The following is an 18,521-nucleotide window of genomic DNA, read 5'->3' as shown; positions in this document are numbered from 1 at the left end:
TGTGTGGTTTTGCATTTGGAAGCTGTTGCTGTGACCAGACAACATGCGGTCTAAGGAACTCTCAATTGAGGTGAATCAGAACATCCTGAGGCTGAAAAAAAAGAAAAAATCCATCAGAGAGATAGCATACATGCTTGGAGTAGCAAAATCAACAGTCGGGTACATTCTGAGAAAAAAGGAATTGACTGGTGAGCTTGGGAACTCAAAAAGGCCTGGGCGTCCACGGATGACAACAGTGGTGGATGATCGCTGCATACTTTCTTTGGTGAAGAAGAACCCGTTCACAACATCAACTGAAGTCCAGAACACTCTCAGTGAAGTAGGTGTATCTATCTTTAAGTCAACAGTAAAGAGAAGACTCCATGAAAGTAAATACAAAGGGTTCACATCTAGATGCAAACCATTCATCAATTCCAAAAATAGACAGGCCAGAGTTAAATTAGCTGAAAAACACCTCATGAAGCCAGCTCAGTTCTGGAAAAGTATTCTATGGACAGATGAGACAAAGATCAACCTGTACCAGAATGATGGGAAGAAAAAAGTTTGGAGAAATAAGGGAACAGCACATGATCCAAGGCACACCACATCCTCTGTAAAACATGGTGGAGGCAACGTGATGGCATGGGCATGCATGGCTTTCAATGGCACTGGGTCACTTGTGTTTATTGATGACATAACAGCAGACAAGAGTAGCCGGATGAATTCTGAAGTGTACCGGGATATACTTTCAGCCCAGATTCAGCCAAATGCCGCAAAGTTGATCGGACGGCGCTTCATAGTACAGATGGACAATGACCCCAAGCATACAGCCAAAGCTACCCAGGAGTTCATGAGTGCAAAAAAGTGGAACACTCTGCAATGGCCAAGTCAATCACCAGATCTTAACCCAATTGAGCATGCATTTCACTTGCTCAAATCCAGACTTAAGACGGAAAGACCCACAAACAAGCAAGACCTGAAGGCTGCGGCTGTAAAGGCCTGGCAAAGCATTAAGAAGGAGGAAACCCAGCGTTTGGTGATGTCCATGGGTTCCAGACTTAAGGCAGTGATTGCCTCCAAAGGATTCGCAACAAAATATTGAAAATAAAAATATTTTGTTTGGGTTTGGTTTATTTGTCCAATTACTTTTGACCTCCTAAAATGTGGAGTGTTTGTAAAGAAATGTGTACAATTCCTACAATTTCTATCAGATATTTTTGTTCAAACCTTCAAATTAAACGTTACAATCTGCACTTGAATTCTGTTGTAGAGGTTTCATTTCAAATCCAATGTGGTGGCATGCAGAGCCCAACTCGCCTAAATTGTGTCACTGTCCAAATATTTCTGGACCTAACTGTATATATATATATATATATATATATATATATATATATATATATATATATATATATATATATATATATATATATATATATATATATATATATATATATATATATATATATACACAGGGCTATCTGAGATATGCCGTATGAATCGGCTTAGTGTTCCTCCAGAGATAATAAGGTTAGAGGATTAAAATATTGGATACATTTGTCCAAAAATACTCAGGATTGATACTGTCAAGAATAAATATTTAGTGACATGGTTGATGTTGTATATTGACACTTAAAGGGGTATTCCCAGCTCCAAGGTCCTATTCCAATATGTAGGAGATGTTGTAATAATAATAATAATATCAAATACCTCCAATTAGATATATTGTACAGTTCTTTTGATTCATTATGTCGCTTACCTCATGTGCAGGGCATTAGAGGACCTTAGGTATCCATGGTTACATCCATGTATATAGTCAGTTTTACTTAGCTGTTAGTGGTCGTAACCATGAATACCTAAAGTTATGCATTGCCCTGAACATGAGGTAAGTAACATAGTGAATCAGAAGAACTATACTACATTCCTAATTGGAGGTGTTTGCTAATATCATTTTTATTACACCCACCACATATTGGGATAGGATTTTGGAGATGGAAATACCCCTTGAAACAGAACCAGTCAGCCCAATTTATCTGAATAAACAGGGGATGACACTGTGAACTTTAATACAGTACTGATCTATCAGCCATAGTAATATAAAGAAAAATGACGTACCAATTAGCGGCCCTCCTTGTAGGTGGGGCTGCAGCAAGACTAGTCCCAGTCTCCTCTCTCCTAGCATACCCACTTTGTCCCACTCAAAAATGAATGGGCATGAAATGAGGAGACTGGGACTAGTCCCTCTTCAGCACCACTGCAGCTGACAATTGAAACGGAAATGGTAATTGGGGCTGACCAGTTCCGACCTGGTATGTCTGTTTTACTGCCATTCCTTTTTATTCTTACTATAAATGTCTGGATGATGCTAGTTGGGAGAGTGTCATTGATACTGCCCGGGGGAGACTGTGTAGGCACCCACCACCTGTATAAGGGGAAAGATAATAGTTGTAATTATTCAATGGCACAATATAGAGTTCTAAAAAAATGGCCCGAAATGAGTTACTAAAATGGAAATGTCAGATGGTGGTAGTACCGTCAGATCTTTTGTTACAAATGTTTGCATTGCATTTTGATTAAATTCAATTCTTGTTGCTTGTAGGCTCAGGCCATTGGAAAGAAGCTACCTTCCACCGTGTACCAGTACAACCACGTGCAACCTATTCTTTATGCCCTTGGAGTTGGCATGTCCACCAAGGAGCCAGACCACCTGAAGTTCCTTTTTGAAGCAAGTGAAGACTTCAGCTGTTTACCAACATTCGGAGTCATTCTTTCCCAGGCTGCTTTTATGGGTGGAGGACTTGCTTCAGTACCAGGTCTAAATATTGATTTTACACAAGTAAGTTCTAGTCCATATCTAAGCTTTGTAGTAGGTCTGATGATGCATGCTTTAGTATGTAAATTATATGGTGGTATTCTTTTGAATTTAATTTTTGGGGGAAATTACAGTTTTATATCCAAAAAGTGCATTTTATGCACGGATTTTAATTTATGGTCTGGTGGATTGAAGTTGAGACATATTAACAAAACAGGTAGTTTTATGCTTGATGATTCTTCACATTTAACCATAATTCCAACTTTGTTTTTGCTTGATGTTATTTTATTAAAATCTTTATTTGAAACAAGTGTCTCTGAGACGGATGGAGACTGCCCGGGAGATCACGCAGATATCCCGCTGCCAGGATCGGCGTTAGGGTCAGGCAAACTGGGCAGCTGCCCAGGACCCCAGCGTTTTAAGCACAAACTGCAGTGATAATACAAGGTCTGTATTTTCACTATAGTTTCTGAGGTTAAGACTGTAGAATATCACCAAAGGCCCTTTAATACTGCTATAGTCCAGGTCTGTACAACATGCAGTATGCAGAAACCTAGAGACACTGCTCCCTTCTTCATATATTTGTGTCTTTCAGTGCAGCTCCAGGACTGGGGCACAGGAGAGCTAGTCAGCCCCGGCCTCTTTGTGCAGTGGCGTGATGAGGTTAGCATGCTGCTGACATCATCACACTGCTACTGGCGCCAGGCTTACAATAGTGCAGACTCCAGTAAGTACTCCAAAAGGAGCCGGTGATTAGATGTAGAATAATTTTTAGATCAGGGGGCTGTGGTAGGGAAAGATTGGTGTTACTTTACAAGGGACATCACAAGGCAATAGGGGGCATCATTGAGCAAAGTGGGATATTGCAGCACAATGGGGGACTTTATAAGGAAATGAGGGACATTATGGGGCAATGAGGGACATTATGAAGCAATTTAGGACATTGTGGGGCAATAGAGGATATTCTGGAGCAAATTGGTATATTATGAAGCAATATGGGACTTTATGAATCAAATTGGGACATTATGGAGCAATTGGGGAGGTTGTAAAAGAGGACATCTATAAGGAGGAGTGTGGGGGACTTTATGCAAAGATGTAGTATGTGGGAGATATTATATGAAGGGGAAGTTTTTAGGGGGAGGACATTATTGAAAGGATTAGTTTGAGGATTATATTACAGAGGGGCAGTGTGTGGGGGTTATTATGGAGAGGGCAAGAATGTGAAGAGATATCATCTACCCAATATTAATTTGGAACTCATTGGCCAGTGTCACAATTCTGTTCAAATGTGTCTACCATAATTATGAATGCCACAAGAATCTAAATATTTATAATATGGCTCTGGTTCTGATCCGGCTATTGTTAGTTTTTTGAAATTCAGCTGAGCTGACTCCAGGGGCTTTTCAAGCTCTGTATTTACAAAAGCCGTTTCTTGACTGCTTTACAGCAGATGTACCAAGCCAATTACCTGTCCACACCAAGAAGGCTGAACAGGGGTCAAATGTAGTGTTAGATTGCAAGCTCTTACTTCATTTCCAAGTTATGATGAAGCCATCTATATATATAATTGCCTTATTCTGTCTCTGTCTGTCTGTCTGTCTGTCATGCTCCAAAATTGTGTCCTTACGGTGACACAAAGCTGATTGGCCGCTGGGCACGCCATGGCCCCGCCCCTCCCACGGATTGGCCGCTCGCCCAGGCTGCGCCCCCACACGGATTGGCCAGCCGCTCGCCCAGGCTCCGCCCCCCCACAGATTGGCCTCTCGCCCGGCACCCTGCAGGCATTGGCAATTCGGCCACGCCACGCCCCGCCCCCCTCACGCAATGCACGCTAGCTCTGGCCCCGCCCCCTCCCCCCCCGCGCATTCCCCGAACTGACACGGCTGTCACGGAGGTGAGTACTGTACTCGACCCCCCCCCTCCCCCCCCCCCCCCCCCCGCGCATCATTCCCCGAACTGACACGGCTGTCACGGAGGTGAGTACTGTACTCCCCCCCCCCCCCCATCCCCCGCTCGCACGGGAGTGGTGTGGATGCGTTGGTAACCATGCTCGCATGGTTACAAGCGCATCACGGTCCTGCAGCGGCGGAAGATCCACACGCACACACATAACAGCACACACATACACACACATCAGATCACACTCACTCTCACACACACCTCACACACACATCACATCGCATCCACACACTCACAGCATCCGGCGATATCGCTTGCTTCTCGGCCTCGATACTGTGCTGTTGTGACCTTCCAGGACCTGACGGAGGATCACATGGCCAGAAGCATGTGGTATCTCCGGATGTTGTGAGTGTGAGCGCGTATGTGCGATATCGTCAGTGTCTGTGTGTGTGTGAGTGTATGCGATTGGGTGTGTGTGAGTGTATGCGATCGGGTGTGTGTGAGTGTATGCGATCGGGTGTGTGTGAGTGTATGTGATCGGGTGTGTGTGAGTGTATGCGATCGGGTGTGTGAGTGTCGGCAGAGGAGCATGGCGTGCTGGAGGAGGCTGGGAGCAGAGAGGCTGATCTTGGGGAAGGCTGGGAGGGGAAGGCTGATGCTGAAGGAGGCTGGGAGGGGGAGGCTGGGAGGAAGGAGGCTGGGAGGAGAGAGGCTGATCCTGGGGAAGGCTGGGAAGGGGAGGCTGATGCTGAGGGAGGCTGGAAGGAGAGAGGCTGATGCTGCGGGAGGCTAGAAGGAGAGAGGCTGAGGCTGGGAGGAGAGAGGCTGATGCTGGGGAAGGCTGATGCTGAGGGAGGCTGGGAGGGGAAAGCTGATGCTAGCGAAAGGCTGGGAGGACGGAGGCTGGGAGGAGAGAGGCTGATCCTGGGGAAGGCTGGGAATGGGAGGCTGATGCTGGGGGAGGCTGGAAGGAGAGAGGCTGATGCTGGGGGAGGCTGATGCTGGGGGAGGCTGGGAGGAGAGAAGCTGATGCTGGGGAAGGCTGGGAGGAGAGAGGCTGATGCTGGGGACAGAGAGGAGAGGCTGATGCTGGGAGGAGAGAGGCTGATGCTGGGAGGAGAGAGGCTGATGCTGGGAGGAGACAGGCTGATGCTGGGGGAGGCTGGGAGGGGGACGCTGATGCTGGGGGAGGCTGATGCTGGGGGAGGCTGGGACGAGGGAGGCTGATGCTGGTGGAGGCTGATGCTTGGGGAGGCTGATGCTGGGGGAGGCTGGAAGGAGAGAGGCTGATGCTGCGGGAGGCTAGAAGGAGAGAGGCTGAGGCTGGGAGGAGAGAGGCTGATGCTGGGGAAGGCTGATGCTGAGGGAGGCTGGGAGGGGAAAGCTGATGCTAGGGAAGGCTGGGAGGACGGAGGCTGGGAGGAGAGAGGCTGATCCTGGGGAAGGCTGGGAATGGGAGGCTGATGCTGGGGGAGGCTGGAAGGAGAGAGGCTGATGCTGGGGGAGGCTGATGCTGGGGGAGGCTGGGAGGAGAGAAGCTGATGCTGCGGGAGGCTAGAAGGAGAGAGGCTGAGGCTGGGAGGAGAGAGGCTGATGCTGGGGAAGGCTGATGCTGAGGGAGGCTGGGAGGGGAAAGCTGATGCTAGGGAAGGCTGGGAGGACGGAGGCTGGGAGGAGAGAGGCTGATCCTGGGGAAGGCTGGGAATGGGAGGCTGATGCTGGGGGAGGCTGGAAGGAGAGAGGCTGATGCTGGGGGAGGCTGATGCTGGGGGAGGCTGGGAGGAGAGAAGCTGATGCTGGGGAAGGCTGGGAGGAGAGAGGCTGATGCTGGGGACAGAGAGGAGAGGCTGATGCTGGGAGGAGAGAGGCTGATGCTGGGAGGAGACAGGCTGATGCTGGGGGAGGCTGGGAGGGGGACGCTGATGCTGGGGGAGGCTGATGCTGGGGGAGGCTGGGACGAGGGAGGCTGATGCTGGTGGAGGCTGATGCTTGGGGAGGCTGATGCTGGGGGAGGCTGGAAGGAGAGAGGCTGATGCTGGGGGAGACTGGGAGGGGAAGGCTGATGCTGAGGGAGGCTGGGAGGGGGAGGCTGGGAGGAAGGAGGCTGGGAGGAGAGAGGCTGATCCTGGGGAAGGCTGGGAAGGGGAGGCTGATGCTGAGGGAGGCTGGAAGGAGAGAGGCTGATGCTGGGGGAGGCTGGAAGGAGAGAGGCTGAGGCTGGGAGGAGAGAGGCTGATGCTGAGGGAGGCTGGGAGGGGAAAGCTGATCCTGGGGAAGGCTGGGAGAAGGGAGGCTGATGCTGGGGGAGGCTGAGGCTGGGAGGAGAGAGGCTGATGCTGGGGACAGAGAGGCTGATGCTGGGAGGAGAGAGGCTGATGCTGGGAGGAGAGAGGCTGATGCTGGGAGGAGAGAGACTGATGCTGGGAGGAGAGAGGCTGATGCTGGGGGCAGAGAGGCTGATGCTGGTGCAGCATGGGGGATGGTGCACGATGGGGGGTGCGCAGCATGGGGGATGGAGCACGATGAGGAGTGCGCAGCATGGCGGATGGAGCATGTTTGGGAGTGCGCAGCATGGCAGACGGAGCACGTTTGGGAGTGCGCAGCATGGCGGATGGAGCACGTTTGGGAGTGCGCAGCATGGCAGATGGAGCACGTTTGGTAGTGCGCAGCATGGCGGATGGAGCACGATGGGGGGTGCGCAGCATGGCGGATGGAGCACGATGGGAGGTGCACACCTCCCCCAACACACACAACACACCACACACACACTGGGAACCACAAACACCGCCCTACACAGACACCCACACACACAGACAATGCTGCACACACACAACACCCAACACACAAACACCGCGGCATACATAAATATACGCACATATCATGCAACACACACATTGCACAAAACATACCTCCCCCCAAAACACACCACACCCACACAAACCGCGCAACACACACACACACAACGCTACAGACACACAGCGCTCCACAAACAACGCAACACACACAACACCGCTCTCACCCCCCGCCACACCCAGACAACACCCAGAACATGTACAGCTCCTACACAAACACTTGGTAACTACAGACAACAACATCTATATATATATATAGATATATATAACAAAAATCTTACATTAACTACACAATACGTAAATTCTAGAATACCCGATGCGTAGAATCGGGCCACCTTCTAGTGTTTTAATATATTGATCTTCTCATTCCATTAAATTATGACAATAAGGGTGGGTTATAGCTGTGTGAATGCTTATGGCATGACTTTTCCCTTAGTACTGAAATTAATGGTGGATTTTTCTGAGCAAACGCGGTAGTAAAAACTGCAGCAATTTTGGACTTTGTTTATCAGGCCCACAATTCCTCCATATGAAAAAAGTGGTCCATTTTCTAAAGCTATTGTGTGAATATATATATATATATATATATATATATATATATATATATATATATATATATAATATATTTATTTAAACTACATAGTAAGTTTTTATTTGCAATGGCTCTATGTAGGAGCCCTCAGTCAGCTGCACTTTCTCACACAGATAAACCCATGGTATACAGTAGCATACAAGCCAGACAGAGGTCAAAATAACGCATTTTTGGCCTGATTCTGGTAAATAATGTTTTTTGGAAATATTAAAGCATAGGTCATGCACAGCTCCTAACATATACTTTAGGCTAAGTGCACTTACTCTTTGTGACTTTGTTTCTCTGTTGCTTCTTCTAGTCGGCAGGCAATTTTTTTTGTTACGTACTGCCCAGAGTCTGTGTAAATAGAAATATGTTGTCTTTAAAGAGAACCTTTCACCAGTTTGGCCATAAAATGTCATTTTTATCTTTACTTTCTATTTTCCCCTGCAGAGACATTAGCTTGTAAAGTTTTTATTGTAATTTTTGCTAAGACCACAGCGGCATTAGCAAAGATTAGTCTCTGGGGGAGTTGACTTTTACCCTTTAAGGCCCAGTCACACACAACGACTTACCAGCGATCCCGAAAACGATGCGACCTGATAGGGATCGCTGGTAAGTCGCTGGGAGGTCGCTGGTGAGATGTCACACAGTCAGATCTTACCAGTGATGCAGGAACAATACAGGTCGCAGTAGCGACCTGTATAACGATCTCAGCAGTCACTGTGACCCTGTCACACAGTGCCAAACACAGCGATGGGTCCTGCCCAGCAGGACGTCGCCTTTTTAAGAAAATGGCCTGGACCATTCTGCAGCGACTAGAGATCTCACAGCAGGGGCCTGATCGCTGGTAAGTGTCACACATAACGAGATTGCTAACGGGATCGCTACTGCGTCACAGAAACCGTGACAGCAGCGATCTTACTAGCGATCTCATTATGTATGACGGTACCTTTAATGACGTTGGCTATTCATAAGCAGGTGGCATCATGCAAGGGAAAAATAGAACACCTCCCCCCAGAGAAGTAGGAGTCGAGCAGAACTGTGTGTCATTACAAACACCTCTACCTGCAGTTCTTGTCTCTCAACACAGACTGTCATTACATCAGAGATCTGTGTGTTATTATGTGTGTCATACAAAGTATCCTTGTGGTAAGTTTTTTTGGGGGCGTATTTTCTTTATTCCCCCCTGACCCCCAGAAATGCATTTCTGTCTGACTGAGCACTCTGCCCTTTTACCAGGCTGTGTCCATCCTCTTTTATAGCTGGATCCTAGCTGCCCAGACATGTAGGTTTTTAACCCAGGTAGAGGCATTTGAGTTAGGATTCCAGTATATTGAGATACGCCTTGCCATGGTGACCGGGCTCACATGCATTGGCCAATACATAAGCTAAATATCTTTTTTTTTTAGATATCACTATAGCAGTAATGCAGTAACAGAATTACCGTATTCATTGCTGGCATTTTAGAGTGCAGCTGTATGTGTTTTGTAGTTAGATTGTGTTTTCCTCTAACACCTGTTCACACCTGTCGGATGTGCGGGTCAGTCTTTTTGATATATTCATTGTTCACAATGGCATAACTTTAGTATTTTGTAGCATAACCTCTTGCGTTAGTGACTGCACCACACCGATGGGGCATTGAAGCCACTAGGGTATTCCAGACATCTTGAGGGGACTTGCTCCATTCCATTTGCAAATCTGCAAACAATTCATCTTTCTTGCTATAGGTAGGGGCCCCAACTAGTCACCCTAACTCAGATCAAAGGTGCTCTTTAGGGCTTTAATCATGTGATTGGCTTGGCCATTGCAACAGGTGAACATTTTTCTTTGTTAAACAATTTTTTACTAAATTGGATGGGTGCTTAGGATTGAGATTGTACTGTGTACATCACGTAGGATACGGTGAGATTGTGCTGTGTACATCACGTAGGATACAGTGAGATTGTGCTGTGTACATCATGTAGGATACACTGAGATTGTGCTGCGTACATCACGTAGGATACAGTGAGATTGTGCTGTGTACATCACGTAGGATACACATTGTGCTGTGTACATCACGTAGGATACACTGAGATTGTGCTGTGTACATCACGTAGGATACACTGAGATTGTGCTCTATACATCACGTAGGACACACATTGTGCTGTGTACATCACGTAGGATAGAGTGAGATTGTGCTGTGTACATCACAAAGGATACAGTGAGATTGTGCTGTGTACATCACGTAGGATACAGTGAGATTGTGCTCTATACATCACGTAGGATACAGTGAGATTGTGCTCTATACATCACGTAGGACACACATTGTGATGTGTACATCACGTAGGATACAGTGAGATTGTGCTGTGTACATCACGCATGATATAGTGAGATTGTGCGGTGTACATCACGTAGGATAGAGTGAGATTGTGCTGTGTACATCACGTAGGATACAGTGAGATTGTGCTGTGTACATCACGTAGGATACACTGAGATTGTGCTCTATACATCACGTAGGATACATATTGTGCTGTGTACATCACGTAGGATACAGTGAGATTGTGCTCTATACATCACGTAGGATACACATTGTGCTGTGTACATCACGTAGGATACAGTGAGATTGTGCTGTGTACATCACGTAGGATACAGTGAGATTGTGCTCTATACATCACGTAGGATACATATTGTGCTGTGTACATCACGTAGGATACAGTGAGATTGTGCTGTGTACATCACGTAGGATACAGTGAGATTGTGCTGTGTACATCACGTAGGATACAGTGAGATTGTGCTGTGTACATCACGTAGGATACAGTGAGATTTTGCTGTGTACATCACGTAGGATACACTGAGATTGTGCTGTGTACATCACGTAGGATACACTGAGATTGTGCTGTGTACATCACGTAGGATACAGTGAGATTGTGCTGTGTACATCACGTAGGATACAGTGAGATTGTGCTGTGTACATCACGTAGGATACAGTGAGATTGTGCTGTGTACATCACGTAGGATACACTGAGATTGTGCTGTGTACATCACGTAGGATACACTGAGATTGTGCTGTGTACATCATGTAGGATACACTGAAATTGTGCTCTATACATCACGTAGGACACTGAGATTGTGCTGTAAGATACAGTGAGTCTCCCCCTAAAATAGTAATGGGGGACAACTGCATGCTGCCATCTGCCTGATGAGCACCTGAGTCAATTCAGCTCACACTGACTGTCGCTTCAGAGCTATAATGGTTGATTGGAACTTTTTCTAAAAAGAACATTGACTTTGGCATTGGCCATTGTTGTACTTAATAAAGCCTTGTTTGCATCTTGGGGGCATTCAATAGTGAATGGTGTGTGCGTGTAGGGTACTACTTTGCAGAAAAATCAAAGGGCTGGCATCCATTTGGTTTGATGGCCAGTACGGGCCCTTCTGTAGCCCTTTCATGTTCTTCTGTGTTGAGCCACATTCATAGCCATCTCAGGCTGCATGTGGCCAGTGGGCCAGAGGATGAACTCTCCTTGTGTACTTGTATATATGTTTGTGAATATATTTACATACATTCAATTTATAATGTGTGTGTATATATATATTTTTTTGTCAGTTTCCCCTTAAAACAAGATGTTTGATCATAGTTAATCTACTGCAACTTTTCTGGAATGCACAATTTTCGGAGAGCCGAGAAATCTCGAGCCCTGGGCTACATGTTTGCTTTGACAAATACATTTGTTCTGCAACTACGGAGCGATTTGTCTGGACCAAGCTCCCTGTTGCTAAACTGCACACATTCTTCAATGTGTAATAACTAATCGGCGATAACCCACTTATGCATTTGTTGTTTTCAGGCACATATCTGTATGAATTAGCATTATAAAGTGTTATGGTTTTTTGTTCAATAAATTCTAAATTGTACAGAAAATAACAGCTTAGAGTACAGCAGCTAACCGAGCAATGGTGGGAGTTTCTGCGCAGCGTAGACTCTGCGGTGTCCGGCTCTGTGCATGGCTCTATGATTGTCTGCACTGCAGCATTCAGTAATGCAAGGAGGAAACCGAGGGCAGCACTAACTGTGTACTAGAGAGACATGTGGGAATAGAAGGGCCCAGGACAGACGAGCAGAGAGCGAGGCTTACAAACAGGTATATAATGTATCCTCCCAATGGAGCAATAATAGAAAGATACACATAGGAGTTCTTCAGGCCTAATTTAGCATGACCTTTCCTATAGGACGCCAGTGAAGTTTGAGAGGAGTACAGTACATATTTCATCATTGTTTACTGGGCACCAAGACAATCAGGGTTACTTTATGTTCATTAAGTAACAGATAGAAACCCAGAACGGTCATCACGGTCTTAATAAAGGTGTACTAAAGAGGATCATTAGTATATTAGAGTCTATTAGGTTTGATTAGATTTTCTTTTATTCCCAGGTGCTTCACGGGGAGCAGTATCTTGAATTGTATAAGCCTATTCCAACATCAGGTAAGTGTCAACTTTTGTGAAAAAATATTTCCTTTAATTCCATTTAGCAGACTAGATAAAGGAGCAAACACAGAGGATAGCAGAGAGATCTTATCATGGATAATTGTTGGCGTTCTGCACTGCCTTTAATGCTCATTTGAAAAAGTTGCACTTTAAAGGGAATATCTGGGACTATTTTTTTTTTTTGTTTTTTTTTATACTAAGAACTTACAGGCACGTAGTGGAAACTATCTGTCGGTTCTGTCGACTATTATCTTCATGATTATTTCTCGTGTATATGTATAGCACCACACATAAAATAGACCAGCTCACCTGCCACAGCTCTGATATAACTGAATCCTCCTGATGATGTGTCAGCTTGGACCACTAGGAGGGCGTATTGTCCCGTCGAAACCCGTCATCCGTTTCTGCATGCGTCCTGCATATACTACATGTCAAGAGCTCTGAATTATTTTTAATAATGCTCAGTAAAGTATAAAAGAATTTTTTACTGCCACCTGGACTTCGGAATTTCTTGCTGGATCCATTCCACTGTTTACACACATAAAGACTAAAAGTGGGCTCTTTCGGTTTCCCCCAGGCCAAATGTGCTTTACTATACGGATAAAGAAACTGCAAAGAAACATATACCACACGATACACGCTGTTTTTTTTAGCATCCATCTGCCAGTGTACATTGATGTAGAATACCCAGCATTATATATATATATATATATATATATATATATATATATATATATATATATATACTAGAAGGTGGCCCGATTCTACGCATCGGGTATTCTAGAATTTACGTATTGTGTAGTTAATGTATGATTTTTGTTATATATATATATATATATATATATATATATATATATATATATATATATATATATATATATATATATGTTGTTGTGTGTAGTTACCAAGTGTTTGTGTAGGGGCTGTACATGTTCTGGGTGTTGTCTGGGTGTAGCGGGGGGTGAGAGCGGTGTTGTTTGTGTGTTGCGTTGTGTGTCGTTATTTGTGGAGCGCTGTGTGTCTGTATCGTTGTGTATGTGTGTTGCGCGGTTTGTGTGGGTGTGTGTGTGTTTTGGGGGGAGGTATGTTTTGTGCAATGTGTGTGTTGTGCGGTATGTGCGTATATTTGTGTGTCTGTGCGTGAGTCTGTGCGAGTGTGCATGTGAGTGTGCGTGTGAGTGTGCGTGTGAGTGTGCGTCTGAGTGTGAGTGGTGGCCAATCCGTGCGGGGGGAACGGATCCGAGGCGAGGCGAGCGGCCAATCCATGCGGAGGAGGAGCCGAGGCGAGGCGAGCGGCCAATCCATGCGGGGGGCGGGGCCATGGCGAGCCCAGCGGCCAATCAGCTTTGTGTCACCATAAGGACACAATTTTGGAGCAAGACAGACAGACAGACAGACAGAATAAGGCAATTATATATATATATATATATATATATATATATATATATAGTACAGACCAAAAGTTTGCAGACACCTTCTCATTCAAAGAGTTTTCTTTATATTCATGACTCTTAAAATTGTAGATTCACATTGAAGGCATCAAAACTATGAATTAAAACATGTGGAATGAAATACTTAAAAAAGTGTGAACCAACTGAAAATATGTCTTATATTCTAGGCTCTTCAAAGTAGCCACATTTTGCTTTCATTACAACTTTGCACACTCTTGGCATTTTCTTGATGAGCTTCAAGAGGTAGTCACCGGAAATGGTTTTACAACAGTCTTGAAGGAGTTCCCAGAGATGCTTAGCGCCCTTTTGCCTTCACTCTGCGGTCCAGCTCACCCCCAAACCAGCTCGATTGGGTTCAGGTCTGGTGACTGGAGACCAGGTCATCTGGCGTAGCACCCCATCACTCTCCTTCTTAGACAAATAGCCCTTACACAGCCTGGAAGTGTGGTTGGGGTCATTATCCTGTTGCAAAATAAATGATGGTCAAACTAAACGCAAACTGGATGGAATAGCATGCCGCTGCAAGATGCTGTGGTAGCCATGCTGGTTCAGTATGCCTTCAATTTTGAATAAATCCCCAACAGTGTCACCAGCAAAGCACCCCCACACCATCACATACTCCTCCTCCATGCTTCACAGTGGGAACCAGGCATGTAGAGTCCATCTGTTCACCTTTTCTACAAAGACACGGTGGTTGGATCCAAAGATCTCAAATTTGGACTCATCAGACTAAAGCACAGATTTCCACTGGTCTAATGTCCATTCCTTGTGTTCTTTAGCCCAACCAAGTCTCTTCTGCTTGTTGCCTGTCCTTAGCAGTGGTTTCCTAGCAGCTATTTTACCATGATGGCCTGCTGCACAAAGCCTCCTCTTAACAGTTGTTCTAGAGATGAGAAGGTGTGTCCAAACTTTTGGTCTGTATATGTATTTGTGTGTATGTATATGTGTGTGTGTATATACATATATATATAATATAAAAAATCTTGAAATGAAATCCAGCTGGGTGGCTATGTTTTCATTGTCTGTCGCAGATCAGTTTGTTACAATGTTATAATTTTAGATTAACGTTTTGTTTAGCATTTAATAGTTTTTTTTAGTTGTGACAGTGTTGTGGGGTGGGAGGTGGCTGCAGTTACAGACGCTGTTAGCCATACACTGAGCAGCGACTGAAACAGCGCAGGCGCCTCCCCTATGGCTGGAAGCGGAATGTTGCTGGGAGGAGTACGTTAATTTTCTCCTGTCAGGGGGAGTTTTGTCTGTGCAGCGGCCGGGCAGGTTCAGAACGCTATTGACCTGTTGCTGATGAACCCCATATCATCCTAGGTTAATAATGTTTTCTCACATGATATGTTCCCTTTAAGTGAATTGGGTTACTTTTTGTTTTTTTTTTTAATTACAGTTTTGTGAATGTTTTTTTACCTGTTTTTTTTTTTTTTACATTTTTAATGCTAGTTTTTTTTTTCCTTTATTGGTGCGTCATGTTTACTTTTTTCAACTTCTGATAATTGGCTTTGACAATACTATATTGATAGTCACACACAGTTCCGCCTAGGAAACGCATTAAAAACGCATGTATGTTTTTTTACCTGCAGATTTTCCATGTTTAATGAAATTGTATGGGAAAAATCTGCACATAAAGCTCAGCGTTCTAGCAAGAGAAATGAACATGATTTGAAACAGTTTACGCTGAAAGAAGATGTCCACTATTTGGATAATCCTATTCATTCCCTTGTTCGCCCCCATAAAAATAAATAAGCCTATACTTGTCACTGATGTGGCCGCGGTTCCAACAATGTCTGAATTCTCGTTCCCAGGGTTCACATGACATTTTTATGACACGCAAGCCACGTGACCGACCAGCACTGGCTTCCTTCACCCTGCTATCGGCCGTACGATATTTTGAGTAGAAAGTCAGTACAGCGCTTACATCTTGCTGAAATGTCAGAAGGTGGAGAGACAGAGGCCGGGCGCTATTTGATCACGGGGCTCACGTATCATAACAATGTCACGTGGGCCCCAGGAACGCGACTTAAGACATCACTGGAACCGCGGCCGTACTGAAAAAAAAGAGTACAAGTTTATTTTCTTACGGGGGTGAACAAGAGGAATGAGAAGGGGTTGTCTAAGTCAGAGGTTCCCAACTCTAGTCCTCAAGGCACACCAACAGTGCATGTTTTCAGGATTTCTTTAGCATTGCATGGGTGTTGGATTCAGCACCTTTGCAGGTGATTCAATTATCACCTGTGCAATACTTAGGAAATCCTGAAAACATGCACTGTTGGTGTGCCTTGAGGACTGGAGTTGGGAATCTCTGGTCTAAGTAGTGGAAAACCCCTTTAAAAAAAAAAAAAGAATGACACATGCAATTTCTATAAATCCCATCCAATTTGCTAGAACTGTAAGGCTATGTGCGCACGTTGCGTAAATACATGCAGTTACGCTGCGCTTTGTAGCGCAGCATAACTGCATGCGTCCTGCCTCCCCTGCACAGTCTATGGAGATTGTGCAGGGGCCGTGCGCACGTGGCGTTTTAGAGCGCAGCGCTTCGGCTACTGTCGAAGCGCTGCGTTCAAAGAAGTGACATGTCACTTCTTTCCTGCGCTTTGCCGGCAGCTCCTGCTCTGTCTATGGGAGGAGCTGCAGGCAGAGCGCATGGAATCTGCTTTCACTACGGACATTTCTGCAGCGATTTAAAGCGCACATGTGCTCTTCAGATCGCTGCAGAAATTTCTGCAGTGAACTGTACGCAACGTGCGCACATAGCCTAAGACACGGAGTTTGACACCTGATACCTATAGTGAAAAAATCCACTTCCTGGTTCTTGTGTAATTCACGTGAGAAGTTTTGTTCAATATCCTTTTTGTGCTTTGGGGTGAGACTTTGGGTAGGGTCTTCAGCTCTCCCGTGGCCCCTCTGTGTTTGACAGAGCCTCCTTTTTAAATTTGGCGCTAGCGCTAACTTTAAAAGGAGGCCTAAAAAGCACAGTCTTGTTCGCACTGTTTACATCTAGCTGCTAGCAGTGCTAGAAGCATCTAATCAGTGGGGGTGCTGAATGTTGACACCCCCCCCCCAAATCTAATATTTATGTCCCATCCTAAAGATAAGTCTTCAGTGTGATAATCCTATTGAGACACAAATAACAGGAAATGTATACTGATTGTTCCCTAAGATATAGCAATATTCCATTTGAAGCATAGGCGTCTTACAGCAAAACACAATGAAAACAGCTTTTATTACTATTTAATCAAAAAGCCAAAAATGATAAATGTTATGTTGTCACCATGGAAAGATATTAAATTGCATACATAGGTCCTGATTCTTTGAGACTGACGTTATTCACGCTGCTCTTGATGAGGAGATGGGCTGAAGTCAGACGTTTCTGATGCATTAGGAGGCGCACACCTCTTAATGAATTGGGAACATCGGACAAGTTGCGTGTGCCCAGTGTCTGCTGGGGTAAGATTTGTTGTGTAGTGAATACTGGTTGTCATGAATTTTTCGAGCAGCAGTCACCACGTTCCTCTCCCACCCCAGCTGTGCCCACTTTGTCAGACCTGGGGCGAAAATGGCATGAGAACGCTGAAAGTCACAAAGGCTTCGAGCTTTCTTCAGTTGCACTTTAGTTGCACTTCAGGTGACTTTACCTAGCTGTTTACACCAGAATACTGGCATACTTTAGTTACTCACATACTATAGAAAAAACAAAAAAATGAGCCGGAGCGTGAATTGGTATAGTGCACATTATAAGTGCATATTCACACTGGCCATAAGACAAAGAAAACCCAAAATAAGAATAATATTAACATATACTCTGCTGTAACTAATGAAAGCATAGTGCATATAACTAAACATAGGGTACTTTAGTAAACACAATTATGATCAAAAAAGGGTAAAGCCATCCCACCGCGACAAGGTGTACCCAAATTGAGACGGTACCTACACTTTCTAATATTAAAACCTCACCATGTGTCAACAAACATCAATCTGAATATGGGCAGAGAATGGCTGGGTCCTGACTATAGGCACACAGCCATGGGATGCCCAGCACTTCTCTGCCCTTATTTAGATTGATGTATGTTGACTAGGGCTGAACGGATCCAAACTGTAAAAGTCCGGATCCGCGCGGTTTCAAAGATTTCCGGGTGTCGGATCCGGTTCCAGAATTCCGGGTGCACGATCCGGATCCGGCACTGGGGAAAATAATTGTACAGGTTACTGTGATGGAGGTATCTCATTAGATGCCTGTGCCATTACTTACGTAGGGTTTAGTAGCAGCTGTGTGCTGCTATTAACCCCTTATTATCCTGATTGCCACTTCTCCAGGGCAATCGAGAAGAGCCGCTATTGCAACCGGATTGTCACATCTATTGGAATACCGGGCGGCTGTGGGCTGAGACTACCAGCCCCCAGCCGGCATTATCATGGCTGGGAATGAAAATTAGGGGGAACCGCACGTCATTTTTTTCTTTTTTAAATTATTTAAATAAAAAA

The 18,521-nt window shown here is 45.3% G+C and overlaps 1 protein-coding gene across 2 annotated transcripts in view; it reads left to right on the top strand.

The window, feature by feature from the left end:
- HSD17B4 (hydroxysteroid 17-beta dehydrogenase 4) overlaps positions 1-18,521 on the top strand; it is a 509,464-nt gene that overhangs the window by 256,364 nt on the left and 234,579 nt on the right. For both annotated transcript variants that reach the window (XM_075324972.1, XM_075324979.1), the window contains exons 13-14: positions 2,576-2,812; positions 12,525-12,576. In XM_075324972.1, the coding sequence (XP_075181087.1) occupies positions 2,576-2,812; positions 12,525-12,576 (289 nt within the window). The remainder of the gene's footprint in view (positions 1-2,575; positions 2,813-12,524; positions 12,577-18,521) is intronic.

The sequence above is a fragment of the Anomaloglossus baeobatrachus genome, chromosome 1 (assembly GCF_048569485.1).
Source record: "Anomaloglossus baeobatrachus isolate aAnoBae1 chromosome 1, aAnoBae1.hap1, whole genome shotgun sequence".
NCBI lineage: Eukaryota > Metazoa > Chordata > Amphibia > Anura > Aromobatidae > Anomaloglossus > Anomaloglossus baeobatrachus.
This window is presented reverse-complemented; position numbering and strand designations above follow the sequence as displayed.